This window comes from Ursus maritimus, unplaced genomic scaffold (assembly GCF_017311325.1).
Source record: "Ursus maritimus isolate PB19 unplaced genomic scaffold, ASM1731132v1 scaffold_32, whole genome shotgun sequence".
NCBI lineage: Eukaryota > Metazoa > Chordata > Mammalia > Carnivora > Ursidae > Ursus > Ursus maritimus.
The window spans coordinates 4454755-4467846 of record NW_024425786.1 but is presented as its reverse complement, the minus strand read 5'-3'; the positions used below and the strand labels follow the sequence as shown (position 1 = coordinate 4467846).

The following is a 13092-nucleotide window of genomic DNA, read 5'->3' as shown; positions in this document are numbered from 1 at the left end:
GTCGTGGGCGGGTCCTGGAGGCCCCGACCCGGGACGAAGAGGACACTGGTCGCCCGGCGTGCCCGGCTCGGGCGGGGGGCCTCGGGCAGCCCCGGAAAGGCGCGGACGCGGGGCGGGCGGGCGGGTGACTCAGCCTGGGGCGCAGGGCGGGCGGCGGCGCCGGACCCGGAGGGGTTAAGTGGGCGGGGCCAGAGACGCCCCGCCCCTCCCGCCCCCGCCCCGAGGCCGCACCGCCCGGCAGTACTTATAGCGGCGGCGCGGGGCGCGCGGCGTTCCTCCCGCTGGCCCGGGCCGCGGCGTGTCCCAGTGCCCGAAGCGACGGCACCATGGAGCGGCCGGCGCCCCTGGCCGTGCTCCCCTTTTCGGACCCCGCGCACGCGCTGAGCCTGCTGCGCGGCTTGAGCCAGCTTCGCGCCGAGCGCAAGTTCCTGGACGTGACGCTGGAGGCGGCGGGCGGGCGCGACTTCCCCGCGCACCGCGCTGTGCTGGCGGCCGCCAGCCCCTACTTCCGCGCCATGTTCGCGGGGCAGCTGCGCGAGAGCCGCGCCGAGCGGGTGCGCCTGCACGGCGTGCCGCCCGACATGCTACAGCTGCTGCTAGACTTCAGCTACACGGGCCGCGTGGCGGTGAGCGGCGACAACGCCGAGCCGCTGCTGCGAGCCGCCGACCTGCTGCAGTTCCCGGCGGTGAAGGAGGCGTGCGGCGCCTTCCTGCAGCAGCAGCTCGACCTGGCCAACTGCCTGGACATGCAGGACTTCGCCGAGGCCTTCAGCTGCGCGGGCCTGGCGAGCGCGGCGCAGCGCTTCATCCTGCGCCACGTGGGCGAGCTGGGCCCGGAGCAACTGGAGCGCCTGCCGCTGGCGCGCCTGCTGCGCTACCTGCGCGACGACGGGCTGTGTGTGCCTAAGGAGGAGGCCGCCTACCAGCTGGCGCTGCGCTGGGTGCGCGCGGACCCGCCGCGCCGCGCCGCGCATTGGCCGCAGCTGCTGGAGGCCGTGCGCCTGCCCTTCGTGCGCCGCTTCTACCTGCTGGCGCACGTCGAGGCCGAGCCGCTAGTCGCGCGCTGCCCGCCCTGCTTGCGCCTGCTGCGCGAGGCGCGCGACTTTCAGGCGGCGCGCTACGACCGCCACGATCGCGGGCCCTGCCCTCGCATGCGCCCGCGCCCCTCCACCGGCCTCGCGGAGATCCTCGTGCTCGTGGGTGGCTGCGACCAGGACTGCGACGAGTTGGTCACCGTCGACTGCTACAACCCGCAGACGGGCCAGTGGCGTTACCTGGCCGAGTTCCCCGACCACCTGGGCGGCGGCTACAGCATCGTGGCGCTGGGCAATGACATCTACGTGACGGGTGAGGGGACTGGGGGCCAGCCGGGAGGACACTGGGTTAGCCTCCTGCGCCCCCAGGAGAGCGCGTTTTCCTGCTGGAGGAACCTGTGAATCCCGGGACCGCCCCACAGTGTGAGCGGCCCCTTCCCTCCACCAACCCCCCCCCCCGCCCCCAGCTGGCTAGTGGGTACACTTCTAGAGCTGGTACTTTAGATCTAGAAGACAGTTGTGTGAGCGGGGACAAGCAGCTGCTTGTGGTCTCTTTGTTCCCCCGGTGCGGGGGCGGGGGGAGCCGCCTAGATGACAGATGAGCCCACTCTTTGCCCGGGAGGTGCCCCCACCCCCATTTGGTTAGAGGATACAGGGGCATTCACCCCACACAATGGGTGCTTTCTTTTTCCCTCTAAGGAATCCAGGGACAGGCAGGGGCTGGTGCTCCATGAGACATCCGTTCCGGGTCCTGGGGATTTCTCCCACCCAGCTGAGCCACACGGGCCCCCTGACTCACTCATTCTGTCACCAGTGACAAGGTTCCCTTAGCCTTGCACCTAGGCTGTGCGCTGGGGGTCACATGGTGTTCATGCTGCTCCCTGCCCAGCGACTGTAAACATGGTCACATGCTAAGAGGTTTTCTTCCAGTTACTTGGCCCAAACCCCAAAACACTGCCGAGTCATGCTGGGCGGGTCCCAGCCTGCTCTGGTCCTGGGCATCTCCCACATTTTTCATTACAGATAAATCCCAGTTCAGACATGGGGCTACCTCCTTCCCTGGGGTGAGGAGGGGCGGTCTCTGTGACAGCTATATAAGGAAAGAACCCGACTCAGCGAGCATTGGGCCCAGCGGAAGGCTGTTACCGGTCAGTCGGTGAACCGAGGCTGGGGCCGGGCCATCAGTGCCGCTATACCCAGCCCAGCCCGCCACATTCAGGAGAAAGCCAGCTCAGAGCTCTCGTGTTCCCCACCCCCACCAACCCTCGTTGACAAGTGGAGGAATCCTGGCCTAAGGACACATCAGCTCCTCTTTCGCCTGCTGCTCTGTTTCAGCCTTTGCTGGAATATGCTGGAATCAGTCCCTTTCCAACCTGAGGTTGGCCCTGTGTTTGGGAACTGTGCCCTCCCAACACATGAACGTCTGGCCCGTGAACTCCGTCCCAGAACTGGTTAGACTCGCCCCAACTTTGCACACCCCTTCCATAAATGTCTCAGCTGAGCAGCTAATCCTTTGGGTTTAGACAGGTGGCTGGGTCATTCCATACAGCTGCCTGTAGGGAATTTCATGGGGGCGACAAAGCTAGCTTCAGCTGCCTTGGACAGTTACCCTTTACAAGGAAGAAAGCAGGCAGAGTGCACTCTGTAAGAGCTTTGTCTTTTAAAAAGCTCAAGGCTATGAGACAGAATGTCATGCATCCTCGGCCCTGTGGCGCCAGCTTGGGGGACAGTAGGGGATGTGACTCCCAGGGTTCTTGGGGTCCCATCACGCTGTGGAAATCTAATGTGCTGGGTAGATCTGGTTTAATGTATGATTATAGCCAGCACCACTGGAGGGGGTTAGCACTTTTTTTTGAGAGAAACGTAGAGAGAGGGGACATTGTGCTTATAGGGCTTGATGCATTTTTCCAGACAGAGCACGTGTCGGTAACCACCTGAATCAAGAACTGGAGCCCTAGCATTCCACTCCTCTTACTTGTTGTGTTGGGCTCTTGTGTGCAAAGGAAAATAGATTTCCTCTCCACTTGTCCTGGCACTGGCTTGTTTGGGGTGCCCAGGGAGGCTAGAATTCTTTGAACAAGTCCCTGTGCACCCTACCCACCTGCTTTGTGGCTCCCCAGAAATTTTGGCCCTGAGCCCAATGCCCTCCCTGGTTCAGTTGAGGTGGTTGACAGTGTGTGGGGGGGGGTGTCCAGACCGAGGTTATTGTTTACTTGGAATTGTGTCTGCAGGGCCTTTGTATGACCCACACATATTTAGCATTGTTCTTACGTCCTGAGGCTCTGTCATCCTCCTGGGCTGTGGTCAGCATGTGCATGGCCTTTGCCCCAGCGTGGAGCTGTGGCTTTGGTGAGAGAGGACAGGAGAGGATGGTTGTTTACAGGACGGTTGTTTACGTCGAAACCCAATGTAGTTCCTTCCTGCCCTGGGAGACTCCCTCGGGGAAGTTCACGGAGGCAGGGGTGGGTGACTCACCCCGAGTCAGCACGGGCTGACCTGTCCCCTGCACGTCCCGGCAGGTGGGTCTGACGGCTCCCGGCTCTATGACTGCGTGTGGAGGTACAATTCCAGCGTGAACGAGTGGACCGAGGTGGCGCCCATGCTGAAGGCCCGCGAGTACCACAGCTCCTCCGTGCTGGACGGGCTGCTGTACGTGGTGGCCGCAGACAGCACGGAGCGCTACGACCACACCACGGACTCCTGGGAGGCCCTGCAGCCCATGACCTACCCCATGGACAACTGCTCCACCACCGCCTGCCGTGGCCGCCTCTATGCCATTGGCTCCCTGGCCGGCAAGGAGACCATGGTGATGCAGTGTTACCACCCGGACACGGACCTGTGGTCGCTGGTGGACTGTGGCCAGCTCCCACCCTGGTCCTTCGCCCCCAAGACCGTGACTCTGAATGGACTTATGTACTTCATCAGGTGAGTCCCCGGCGGCCGATGTCCCTTCTCGGTCCTCCTGCCCAGGCCCTGTGCCGAGGCATGTTATCACTGTGCTCCCATTTCACAGATGAGGAAGCAGGCCGTGCTGGGAGCCCAGGCTAGGTCTTTCTAACCTGGAGCCTTCTGTGCTGCCCCATTTCTTAGAACAGTTTCTGTGGGCTCTAGGTTTTCTTAGTTAAGGGATCCTAACTGATGGAGTTAGAGCCTTTGATTGATCGATTGATTAATTGATTGGAGTTAGGTCTTCTCAGAGAACTTCTTGAGATTCCTAGAAGCTAAAGAAAATGTGTTGCTTTGCTTGCTCTTCTGCCTGGAGGGTCCCAGTCTAACCCCTGGTTGTTGTCACATGGCATTTATTATAAAGGAATTTGCTCTACCATGAGGGATTTTGAATCTTAAAAAGACTAGGGGAGAACTTTTTGGACACTTGAGTCTTCAGGAAGGTGCTGCCTTGTCAGAGGGACCCTGTGCTCACCCAGCAGGGTGTCCACACTCTGCCACCAGGTGCAAGAGCCAGGCAGGGGTTCTGCTCCACCCCCTCGACGTAGAGCAACACTTGGGCCTTCAGTGCGTGGCGTAGGTCCTGTCTGTTCCCTCCCCACTTGACCTGGCAGAGGGAGGCCTCACAGCCCTGTGGAGTGAATGCTGTTCTCTAAGGATCCCACAGCCACGCTGGACCAGGGAGGGACCTGGGATGGAGCAGGCCCCAAAGCTAGCTGGGGGACACGAGGACGATGACGAGAGTTAGCACATGTCGGGGCCCTGAGCTCTGTGTGGCCTGTCTCCGAGTTGATCCCCATGAATGTCTGACGAGATGGGCACCACTGTCGTCCCTGTTTCACAGATGGCAGCCGAGGCTTCCAGGGGGTTAGGTCTGAATGGTTTCCTCCATCCCCTTTCAGACTGGGGCTTTGAATTGGGAGCCTCCGAGGAAATACGTACTTGGCTCCTCAGCGGTACCCCTTGTCTTGCGTCCTGAGCTGTGCTGGCCTCTGTCTGCCCCTCCACTCTGCTCCCCCAGACCCGAGGCTCCCTCCTCAGGCTTTCTTGGTGAGCACATTCAGAACAGAGATGGCACCGTTTGCCACACATCCTTGTAGGCCAGGAACCTACAGGGCGCTCCGAGAAAGCCCTGCGATTTCCACCAGCTTCTGGTCCTATTCTGAAACGTCATCTGACCCTTCACCCAGCTCTCCCTCCCCCAAGTCAAGGTAGATGTCTTCAGAGAGGGGGTGGGGACAGCTATAAATACTTCTCAGAGTGCCAGAACCTTGGCTTCAGCCCTTCAGTAGCAGTTCCAGCTTGAGCGCCTTTGAGAATGTCCTCCCTGCCCTGTGATCCTGAGCAAGACGGGCGCAGGGGCCAGTCTGCCCACAGAAGGCCCCCTGTGCCTTACTCCTCCACGTCGGAGTCTCTTGTCACTTGCTAGCCAGCCCCCAGGTGGAAGCATTCAGGTGCCTCCCCCATGCCCACTGTTAGCCTTTGTATGGATTCACCTAAGCCGTGGGAGGCTGGGGGAGGTGGGCTCCGCTCTCCCCCAACAACCCCCCCACCCCACCCCCCGCCCCTGGCCACCAGGCGGAGCAAGTGCGCAGCAAGGAAAGACAACCCCGGTTGTCCTCCAGGGGTGCAGTGCGGGCAAGGCCCGGAGTCTCGCTCTGATGCACTTGAGTGTTTGTCCCAGAGCCACCCGGTTCATGACCCCACTGCCTAATAAGCCACGGAATGCCACGTGTCAGGGCAGCTCCTGTCCACAGGCCGTTCTTTCAGGGGTACCCAGTGCCAGGCTGAGGCCTCAGCTCCTCAACGGCTGCTGTCCTGGGCCACTCCCTGCTCCAGTGCCCCGCCTCGGCCCCTGTGTGAGGCTCCTTGGCTGGGGTGCCGAGCCCCCCACAGGAGAAGAAGCTGGGAGCACCGTCCAGCCTGGCACCTCTGGCTGCAGCTTATTCCTCTCCGGGAGGGGGCGGGGAAGGGGCCCAGCGGCCTCTGGTGCTAATTGTCCTCGTCATGGGGGCCACAAGCTAAGAATGGTTTTTACATCTTGAAATGGTTGGGGGGGAAAAAATCCAAGCAGGAGCCGTATTTTATGATGTGAAAAGTTGCACGAAATGCAAACTTCTGTGTCCATAAATAAGGTTTTTTTGGAATGCAGCCTGCCCCTTAGCCAGCGGCTGCTGGTGCGCGTGCAGTGGCAGGCAGCGCTGGGGACTTGCTACAGAGTCTGCTCTCCACGGCCTGACGTGTTTGCTGACCGGCCCTTCTGCTGACCCAGCCTCGTTACTGTCACTGCCGTTTGGGGGTTAGTGTCTCTGCTTTTCGAGGCTGGGCCTTTGAGCCTTTTATTGCAGGAATCAAGAGTGTGTCAAACAAGGTGGCAGGATTCTGACCCCAAACGGAAGGGCAGCCCTGGTACTTCTCTCCTGTGACCGTGACTGTCCTGCTGGGCACCCAGGACACAGCCAGGAACAGGAGGAGCCTGGGGGACTGACAGCGGAGGAGACGGCCTTAGCCCAGGAGCCGTCAGGGCGCATGGCAGTGTGCAGTGGGGCAGGAGGGCTGGCCTGGCCTGGTCAGCTGTGGAAGGGAAGACAAGCCCAGGTGGAAGACTGAGAGGAGACAGGTGGGAAGAGCTGTGAAAAGTTCAGCTCTGAAGCCAGCCAGTGGGGCAGCCGTGAGGACAGGACGGCTACGTTGGTATAGAGCAGTGGGGAGGGTTTGAGCACCGGAAGGGGATCTTCAGATTTGAGAAGCAGAGTCTGGTTCTGGCCTCAGAGCCCAGGCCAGATAGGTGTGAGGGCCTGAAATTGGCCCCTGCAAACCAGGGCTAGGGTCTCACTGGGCTTTGGACTACCAGATGGGATCAAAGAAGTTCTCAAAGGAGAGGGGCCCTCGTGGCCCTCCTCTCCGGCTCCTCACACCCAGGAATGGCTTCCTCCTGGCTCTGACACATTCCCCCCCTCTCCTCCCACCCACAGGGACGATTCTGCGGAGGTGGACGTGTATAACCCCACAAAGAATGAATGGGACAAGATCCCATCTATGAATCAGGTAATTATGTGAACGTGTTGGCATTGGAAGCACAGGCTGGTCCTGTTTTCTGGCCAGAGTGTTGGTATGACGTGTTTGGGAACTAGTCTTGATGGGTGGAGCCTGTGTTGAGTCCTTTCCCAGTGTTACCTCACTTAATAGAGGACTGGTTTTTCCCTCAGTTCATGCTGTGGGGCAGTGAGACCTTAAACAAATCCCAGGGTCAGACAGTTTAGCAAGTTCATCCACCAGACCCGTATTTGTTGAGTACCTGCTGTAAGTCAGAGAGCACGTGGGGAAGAGTGTTCCACAGAGGGACAGCAAGTGCAAAGGCCCTGGGGCAGGGTGTGCTGAGTGTGGTTGTAGAGGAAGCCCCACAGCCCAGTGTAGCTGGAGCAGAGCAAACAAGGGGACAGCAGAGGGCATGAGGTCAGACAGGAGTGACCCTGGGAAGACATTTATGGAGTGCCTACTGTGTGCTTTAAACAGGACACTGTTGCTATCTGATCAGGGTCTCTCCTCTCCGTTTGTTGAGCAGAGAGGTGCTGAGCCTGACCCTGTGATGGAGCTGGGCAAGCGTGTCGGCATTTGGCCACATGGGCAGTTTCCTTAGTCCCAGATAGTTGTGTATACCCACTCACATCTTTTTTGTCTTCCTTAAAATTTCCAGACCTGTTCTCATGCTACCTCTGCATGGCAGTTGTGACAATTGTCACAGTTTACAACATCCCAGTTTAACATCTTTACGTTTAGAAAATGTAATTTTGTTTTTCCCCGTAACAACCTACCCGTTATAGCAAATTTGGGAAAGACGAGACTGTCCGGTTTTGTGGTTCAGAGCCCAGACTTTGAGTCCGGTGCTGGCTCGGCCTCCATCAGCCATACAAGGCTGTTTTCCCACTTGCATGACGGGGAGAACAGCCGATCCTGCTTCAGGCTGATGCTGCTCGCAGGGAAACTCGTGGCTTCAATGGCCTCCCAGCAGCACAGGGACCAGGCATGGCCTGGGACCCCCTGGGACCTGTTTTCTGAGCTGGGGTGTTGGTCTGTCCTGGGAAGGGTATGGAGGCCAGCTTTCCCAAGGGTCCCGGGCGCCTTCTCCATGGAGAGAGACTGGGGGGTTTCTGCCCTGCCCTGGCTGCCAGCCTCCACTTGCCTGTCCCCCTTGGCCCGCAGGTGCACGTGGGGGGCAGCCTGGCCGTCCTTGGAGGGAAGCTCTACGTCTCAGGTGGTTACGACAATACGTTTGAACTGTCTGATGTGGTGGAGGCCTATGACCCAGAGACTCGGGCCTGGAGTGTCGTGGGACGGCTCCCAGAGCCTACCTTCTGGCATGGCAGCGTCAGCATCTTCCGCCAGTTCATGCCCCAGATGCCCTCGGGTGGGCGAGGCTTTGAACTGGACAGTGGCAGCAGTGACATGGATGTGGCGCGGCCACGGCTGCCGCAGAACCGCAATGAACTGCACTAGCCCCGGCCCGGCCCGGGGAGGGCCTCGGTGCAGGTGACAAGGCACGTCTGCAGGGGGCGGTGAGCCCCGCCTTCGTGCACGAGGATAGGTTGGGCTCAGCAGGTGGAGCCTGGGCTCGGGCTGCTGAGTGAGCCTCAGGATCTGACCCCAGGAGAGTTTCTGTGCATGTAGAGCCTGACTCAGAGCTGCTGGGACCATAGCCCGTCGCAGACGCCCCTCCCTCTGCCTCCCTGCCAGCACAGGTCTCTGGCTCCAGCAGGTGACCTCTCCTGCTGCCACTGCCTACACCTCCTTGCTCCCACCTGAGAGAGGAGGGCCACTTGTGGGGTACAAGTCCTCCCCTGAGAGTCTGGGAGTGGTCCAGGCCTGCCTCCCCAGGCCTGTGTGCTCTGCTGGTCTGGGGCATCGGGAACCAGGCCGGCGATGGCTGCAGCGGGGTCCCGAACTCCACGTCCAGGGCCGGACGTCCCAGTGGGCCAGCTCCCTGGATGGAGGGGATCTGCCTGCCTGGCTCCTCCCCCGCGCTGGGTGTCACACCGAAACACCCCTCGCAGGGGTGGGTGATCCCAGCGGTGCAGGCCAGTGGGAGCGGACAGGAGTGCGGCCTTGAAGGCGGCCCCGAGGGACGTGCTGAGTAAATCCTAGCTCCAGTGAACCGGGGCTGCGGCAAACACTGGGTGGCCCCATCCGCTCCCCACCCTCCAGCTGCCATGTTGCCACCTGACCTGGAGACCTCTCTGGGACCGTCCTCCCTGGGGGATGCAAGAGAGGCAAAAGCCTGCAGGTGCCAGTGTGTAGCTTCTTACTGGGAGGCCCGGGAGTTTGGCACGGACACCCCGCCAGGCAGGTGGCTGTAGGTGCCCTCGCCCTCCCGTGGCAGCGAAGAATCCTGCTGCTTCCAAAGGAAGCCCCGGGCAGGGCGGCCTCCATGGTTGGCTGCAAGGTTTGAAATGCAGTTTGGCCCCTCCTTAGAAGAAGGGGGAGGTGGGGAGGGAGTCAGCGAGAAGCAGAGTCCAGATTGAGTCTTTAATGTCTTCCCCCGCCGTTTCTGCAGGGCAGGGTGACGCTGCCCGCTCCTCGAAAGCCTGGGGCTTCTCCAGGAGCGGATGGCAGGAGGAGCTCCTGGGAAACTCCACAGCTCAGGGGTCCCTGGTTTTCTCTGGGGAGTGAGTGGCCTTGTCTGCTCAAGGTCCCCAAGTAACCTTTGGTTGGATTTGTTTCTCTTCCGAAGAGGAAGATGTTTGCATTTCCCTCATTAGAAACCTGGAAAGCAAGTGTTCGTTGAGTTGCCTTTCCCAGTGAACTAAGTTGGAGATGCGTTCTTACCAGGAGAAGAATGTTCTAGCACTATCCCTTCACAAGCAGCACTGAAACACTTTTATTGGCTGGAGGGTGTGGGTGGTTCTGGGTGGGGAGGAAGTCTTGTGGCCTAAAGAGCTGTAGCTGAGGTCCCCACCTCATGCCCTGGTGAGGCGTCCTCGCTGTCAGGTTAGACTTCTTGCTCCGGAAACCCTGGCTGGAGTGGCTCCAGCTCCAGCTAGCCCCTCCCATCCCCTCAGTCATCACCCACATGGTCACCTCCGCACACCCACTGTGCCCAGCACTGTGGGAAGGCGGGGTGGTGGGCCTGCCTGGGACTCCCCCGCCGGGCAGGCCTGGCTGTGGGATCCCTTGGGCCTGGGCTTCTTCACGCCCCAGGTGTCGCCTTCACCCCTCCTGGTAGGAGTGTTGTCCTCCCCCAAGCAGTGGTCTGACTGCACACTCCCTGGGTTGGGGATGCCTCTCTCTGGCTCCAGTGCCTTCCCAGCAGGCTGACCCCCAGGGGTCGTCCGTGCTCTGTGAAGGCTCTGTCTTTAGTGCCTGTGCAGGCGGAGGCTGCCCAGGCAGGATGGCTCGTCTCCTGGCAGGGAGGGCAGGGCTGCGCTGCTCAGGACTGACGGAGCCCTGTGCCAGCCACTGTGGCCTGCCCACTCGGTGTGGGGATGTGTCACGCAGGTAGATGTGGTGACTGCTGACCAGTCACCCGCAGCGTGCCCTCCCAGAGGAAGAATGTAGGCCTGGACCTCGTGGGCTGTCTCTGCGAAGGCCGGGTGGGGAGTGCAGGGCGAACACGTGCTATGGTTGCTGGAGCTCTCCCAGCCGCCCTCCAGTGGGGCTGGGCTCTGCCAAGGTCAAGGATTTCCCATAGTGACTTACAGGGAGAGGTATCCTGTAACGCTTTTTTGTTGGGAACGGGGCACTGCAGACACCTTGTTTTTCTTACAAAACCAGCCTCTGTCGACCGCACAGCAGGCGTCATCAGTGCTGAGGGCTGGTGCCCGCTCAGGCCTTCGTGTGGCCCCCCCTGCAGCACCCTCGTGGCAGGGGCCCCACGTCCTGGTTCCTACTCTTCTTTTTGGTGCTTTGCTAGGACTCGCTACCATGTGACTGGGTGACTGGCCGCCTCCGCGTCTGGCGGCTGCTGGGGGGCGGGGGGGCTGGTGTGTGCACCAGTGAAGTGCTCTGCACTCACTCTAGAATTCCGCAGGTCCCCTCCACCCAGACCCCACCTTCGGTTTGGAAGGCCAGGGGTGGGAAAGGGAGGTGGCAGCCTCAGCAGCAGCAGCTTCCTGCAGACCCCAGCTGGGGGTCCGGGGTCCGGGACGGCCCTCCCGCGCCCTCCCTGTTCCCTCTGGCAGGGGCTCTGGGCTGTGAAGCCCCCACCACTTAGGGATGTCTGCACACTGACTGGGGTCAGAGATGGGCCGGCTGGGGTGGGGCCGTCCGGGAGCTGGATGTACAGAACTTTTAGTCTATGAGACAAATGAAGTTATGAAAATTCAGTGACCTGTATTTAATGCTGATTTGCTACAAAGTATTGTATATTTATATGATTTCAGAGACTCTTATGTACTAAAGGACACACCCCTTTCAGTGTCCAACATCTAGTTCCAACCCCAGAGGGTGGGGCAGATTTGCCTATTTATTTGTTCTATGGGCTTCGGTGTCCGGAATCTTCTTTAAGATTTTGGGATGCCTTCAATATATACTTTGAAATAAAACTATTTCCTATGCACTTGGTGTCATGGTCTTTATCCTGCTGCTGGTGTCTTGGGAACTTGGGGAGAGGCAGAGCAGCATAGGGCTGTCCCCGTGCCAGCAGGGAAAGGGGACAGAGTTTGGGGTGCCCAGGGCTCGTGCTAAGTCTTGGAGCAAAGCATTTGAGACCCTTTCTTGTCGCAGATCATTACAAGGTAGGAAGTGGTGGGAGAGGAGGCTGAGCCCCAGGCGTGCAGAGTGCAGGTGCCCGAGTCCTACCCCCGTTCACCACTCTAGAGCAGCTTTGGCCTCCCTGACTCCCCATCTTGGCACTCTGCCCCCCCTGCCTTGCTTTCCTCTGCTCCTGAAGGTGGGGTCTCCAGTGGTGATGAGACCCCATCTGCAGTGGACAAACTTTGGACCCAGGGTAGGGGGAGAGCCCTTAAAAGGAGGGTCCTGGGGGAGAGACCATGGGTCCCCTGGGCCACGGCGAAGCTCAGAAAGGTTCCTCGTAGACTCCAAGGAAAAGGCCAATGCCTGGGCAGGGAATACGGTCTTTGAGTGCCCCAGTGGTCAAGGAATAAAAGGAAAGATGGTTACACGAGTTCTGGGTCTGAAACAGACCGTTGTCCTCAAACTCCAGGAGGAATTTGGCATAGCATGGAGCTGCTGTTTCGGGAACGTCCCAGTGATGGTCATGACCATCACTACCCGATTCAGAATTTGCTCGGTACCAGGCACTGAGAAGAGCCCCTGCCAGGCTGACACCCATCCCCTCCCCCTGAATCTGGGGAGTGACGCTCCGGTGACTGCCTGAACCAACACAGCTTGGCAAAGGTGACACTGTGTGACTTGAGGGCCACGTCATAAAAAGGTCTCACAGCTGTGGTCTGTTGGAACATTGGTCCTAGGCAGCCAGCCACCACACTGCGAGGAAGCCTGTGGAGAGGGGCCCAGGCCTACAGCCAGCACGCTGTGAGGCACGGACCCCCGCCCCCCAGCTTCCAGGGAAATCCTGGGGTGGCTGGCCATCTAGCCGTAGATAACTGCAACAGTCCTTGTCTACCAAGTGTGTGCTGTTACTAATTCCATTAAATATGAGGAAGTGACGCAATCATTTGTGTTGGGTCACAGTGCTACAAATAAATCTGAGAAGGAACTTGGGTGCCAGCACCCACGCAATCTTCCTCCGTGATCTGGCACCCATCCCTGCTGTCCCTGTGGCTGCTGAACCCGCGGACCAGCAGGGCCTCCTGTCATTCCAAACGGCCTTGCCTGAACTCCAGGCCCCCTGGACAAGCAAAGCAAGTTAGGACCCTCCCAAGGGGAGGATCCTGTCTGTGGTCCTCGGCCAGCCTGGGTCCAGAGCTTGCTTAACCACGAGCCCTTCCCTTGGGCTCCCCAGTGGGATCTGCTGCACGCTAGCGGGGCAGAGTCAGGATAGCAAGGTCATCATCGGGGGCCCTGGCCACTCGGTTCTGACTCCAGAGGCTTAGTAATGAATCTACCCCCACCCGCTGGCAGCACCACAGCTGTGAAACAGGAGTGCCCCCGCTCCCAGTTCTAGAACCCTGACAGGGACAAGACGAGGAGAGAG

The 13092-nt window shown here is 59.9% G+C and overlaps 1 protein-coding gene across 1 annotated transcript; it reads left to right on the top strand.

Annotated features, from left to right (window-relative positions):
* Positions 1-246: 246 nt before the first annotated feature.
* On the top strand, positions 247-11532 carry KLHL21 (kelch like family member 21). Its single transcript, XM_040645722.1, has 4 exons — positions 247-1347; positions 3554-3959; positions 6956-7028; positions 8184-11532. The coding sequence occupies exons 1-4, from the start codon at positions 327-329 to the stop codon at positions 8475-8477; spliced, it is 1794 nt and encodes a 597-aa protein (XP_040501656.1). The 5' UTR covers positions 247-326; the 3' UTR covers positions 8478-11532.
* Positions 11533-13092: the final 1560 nt, after the last annotated feature.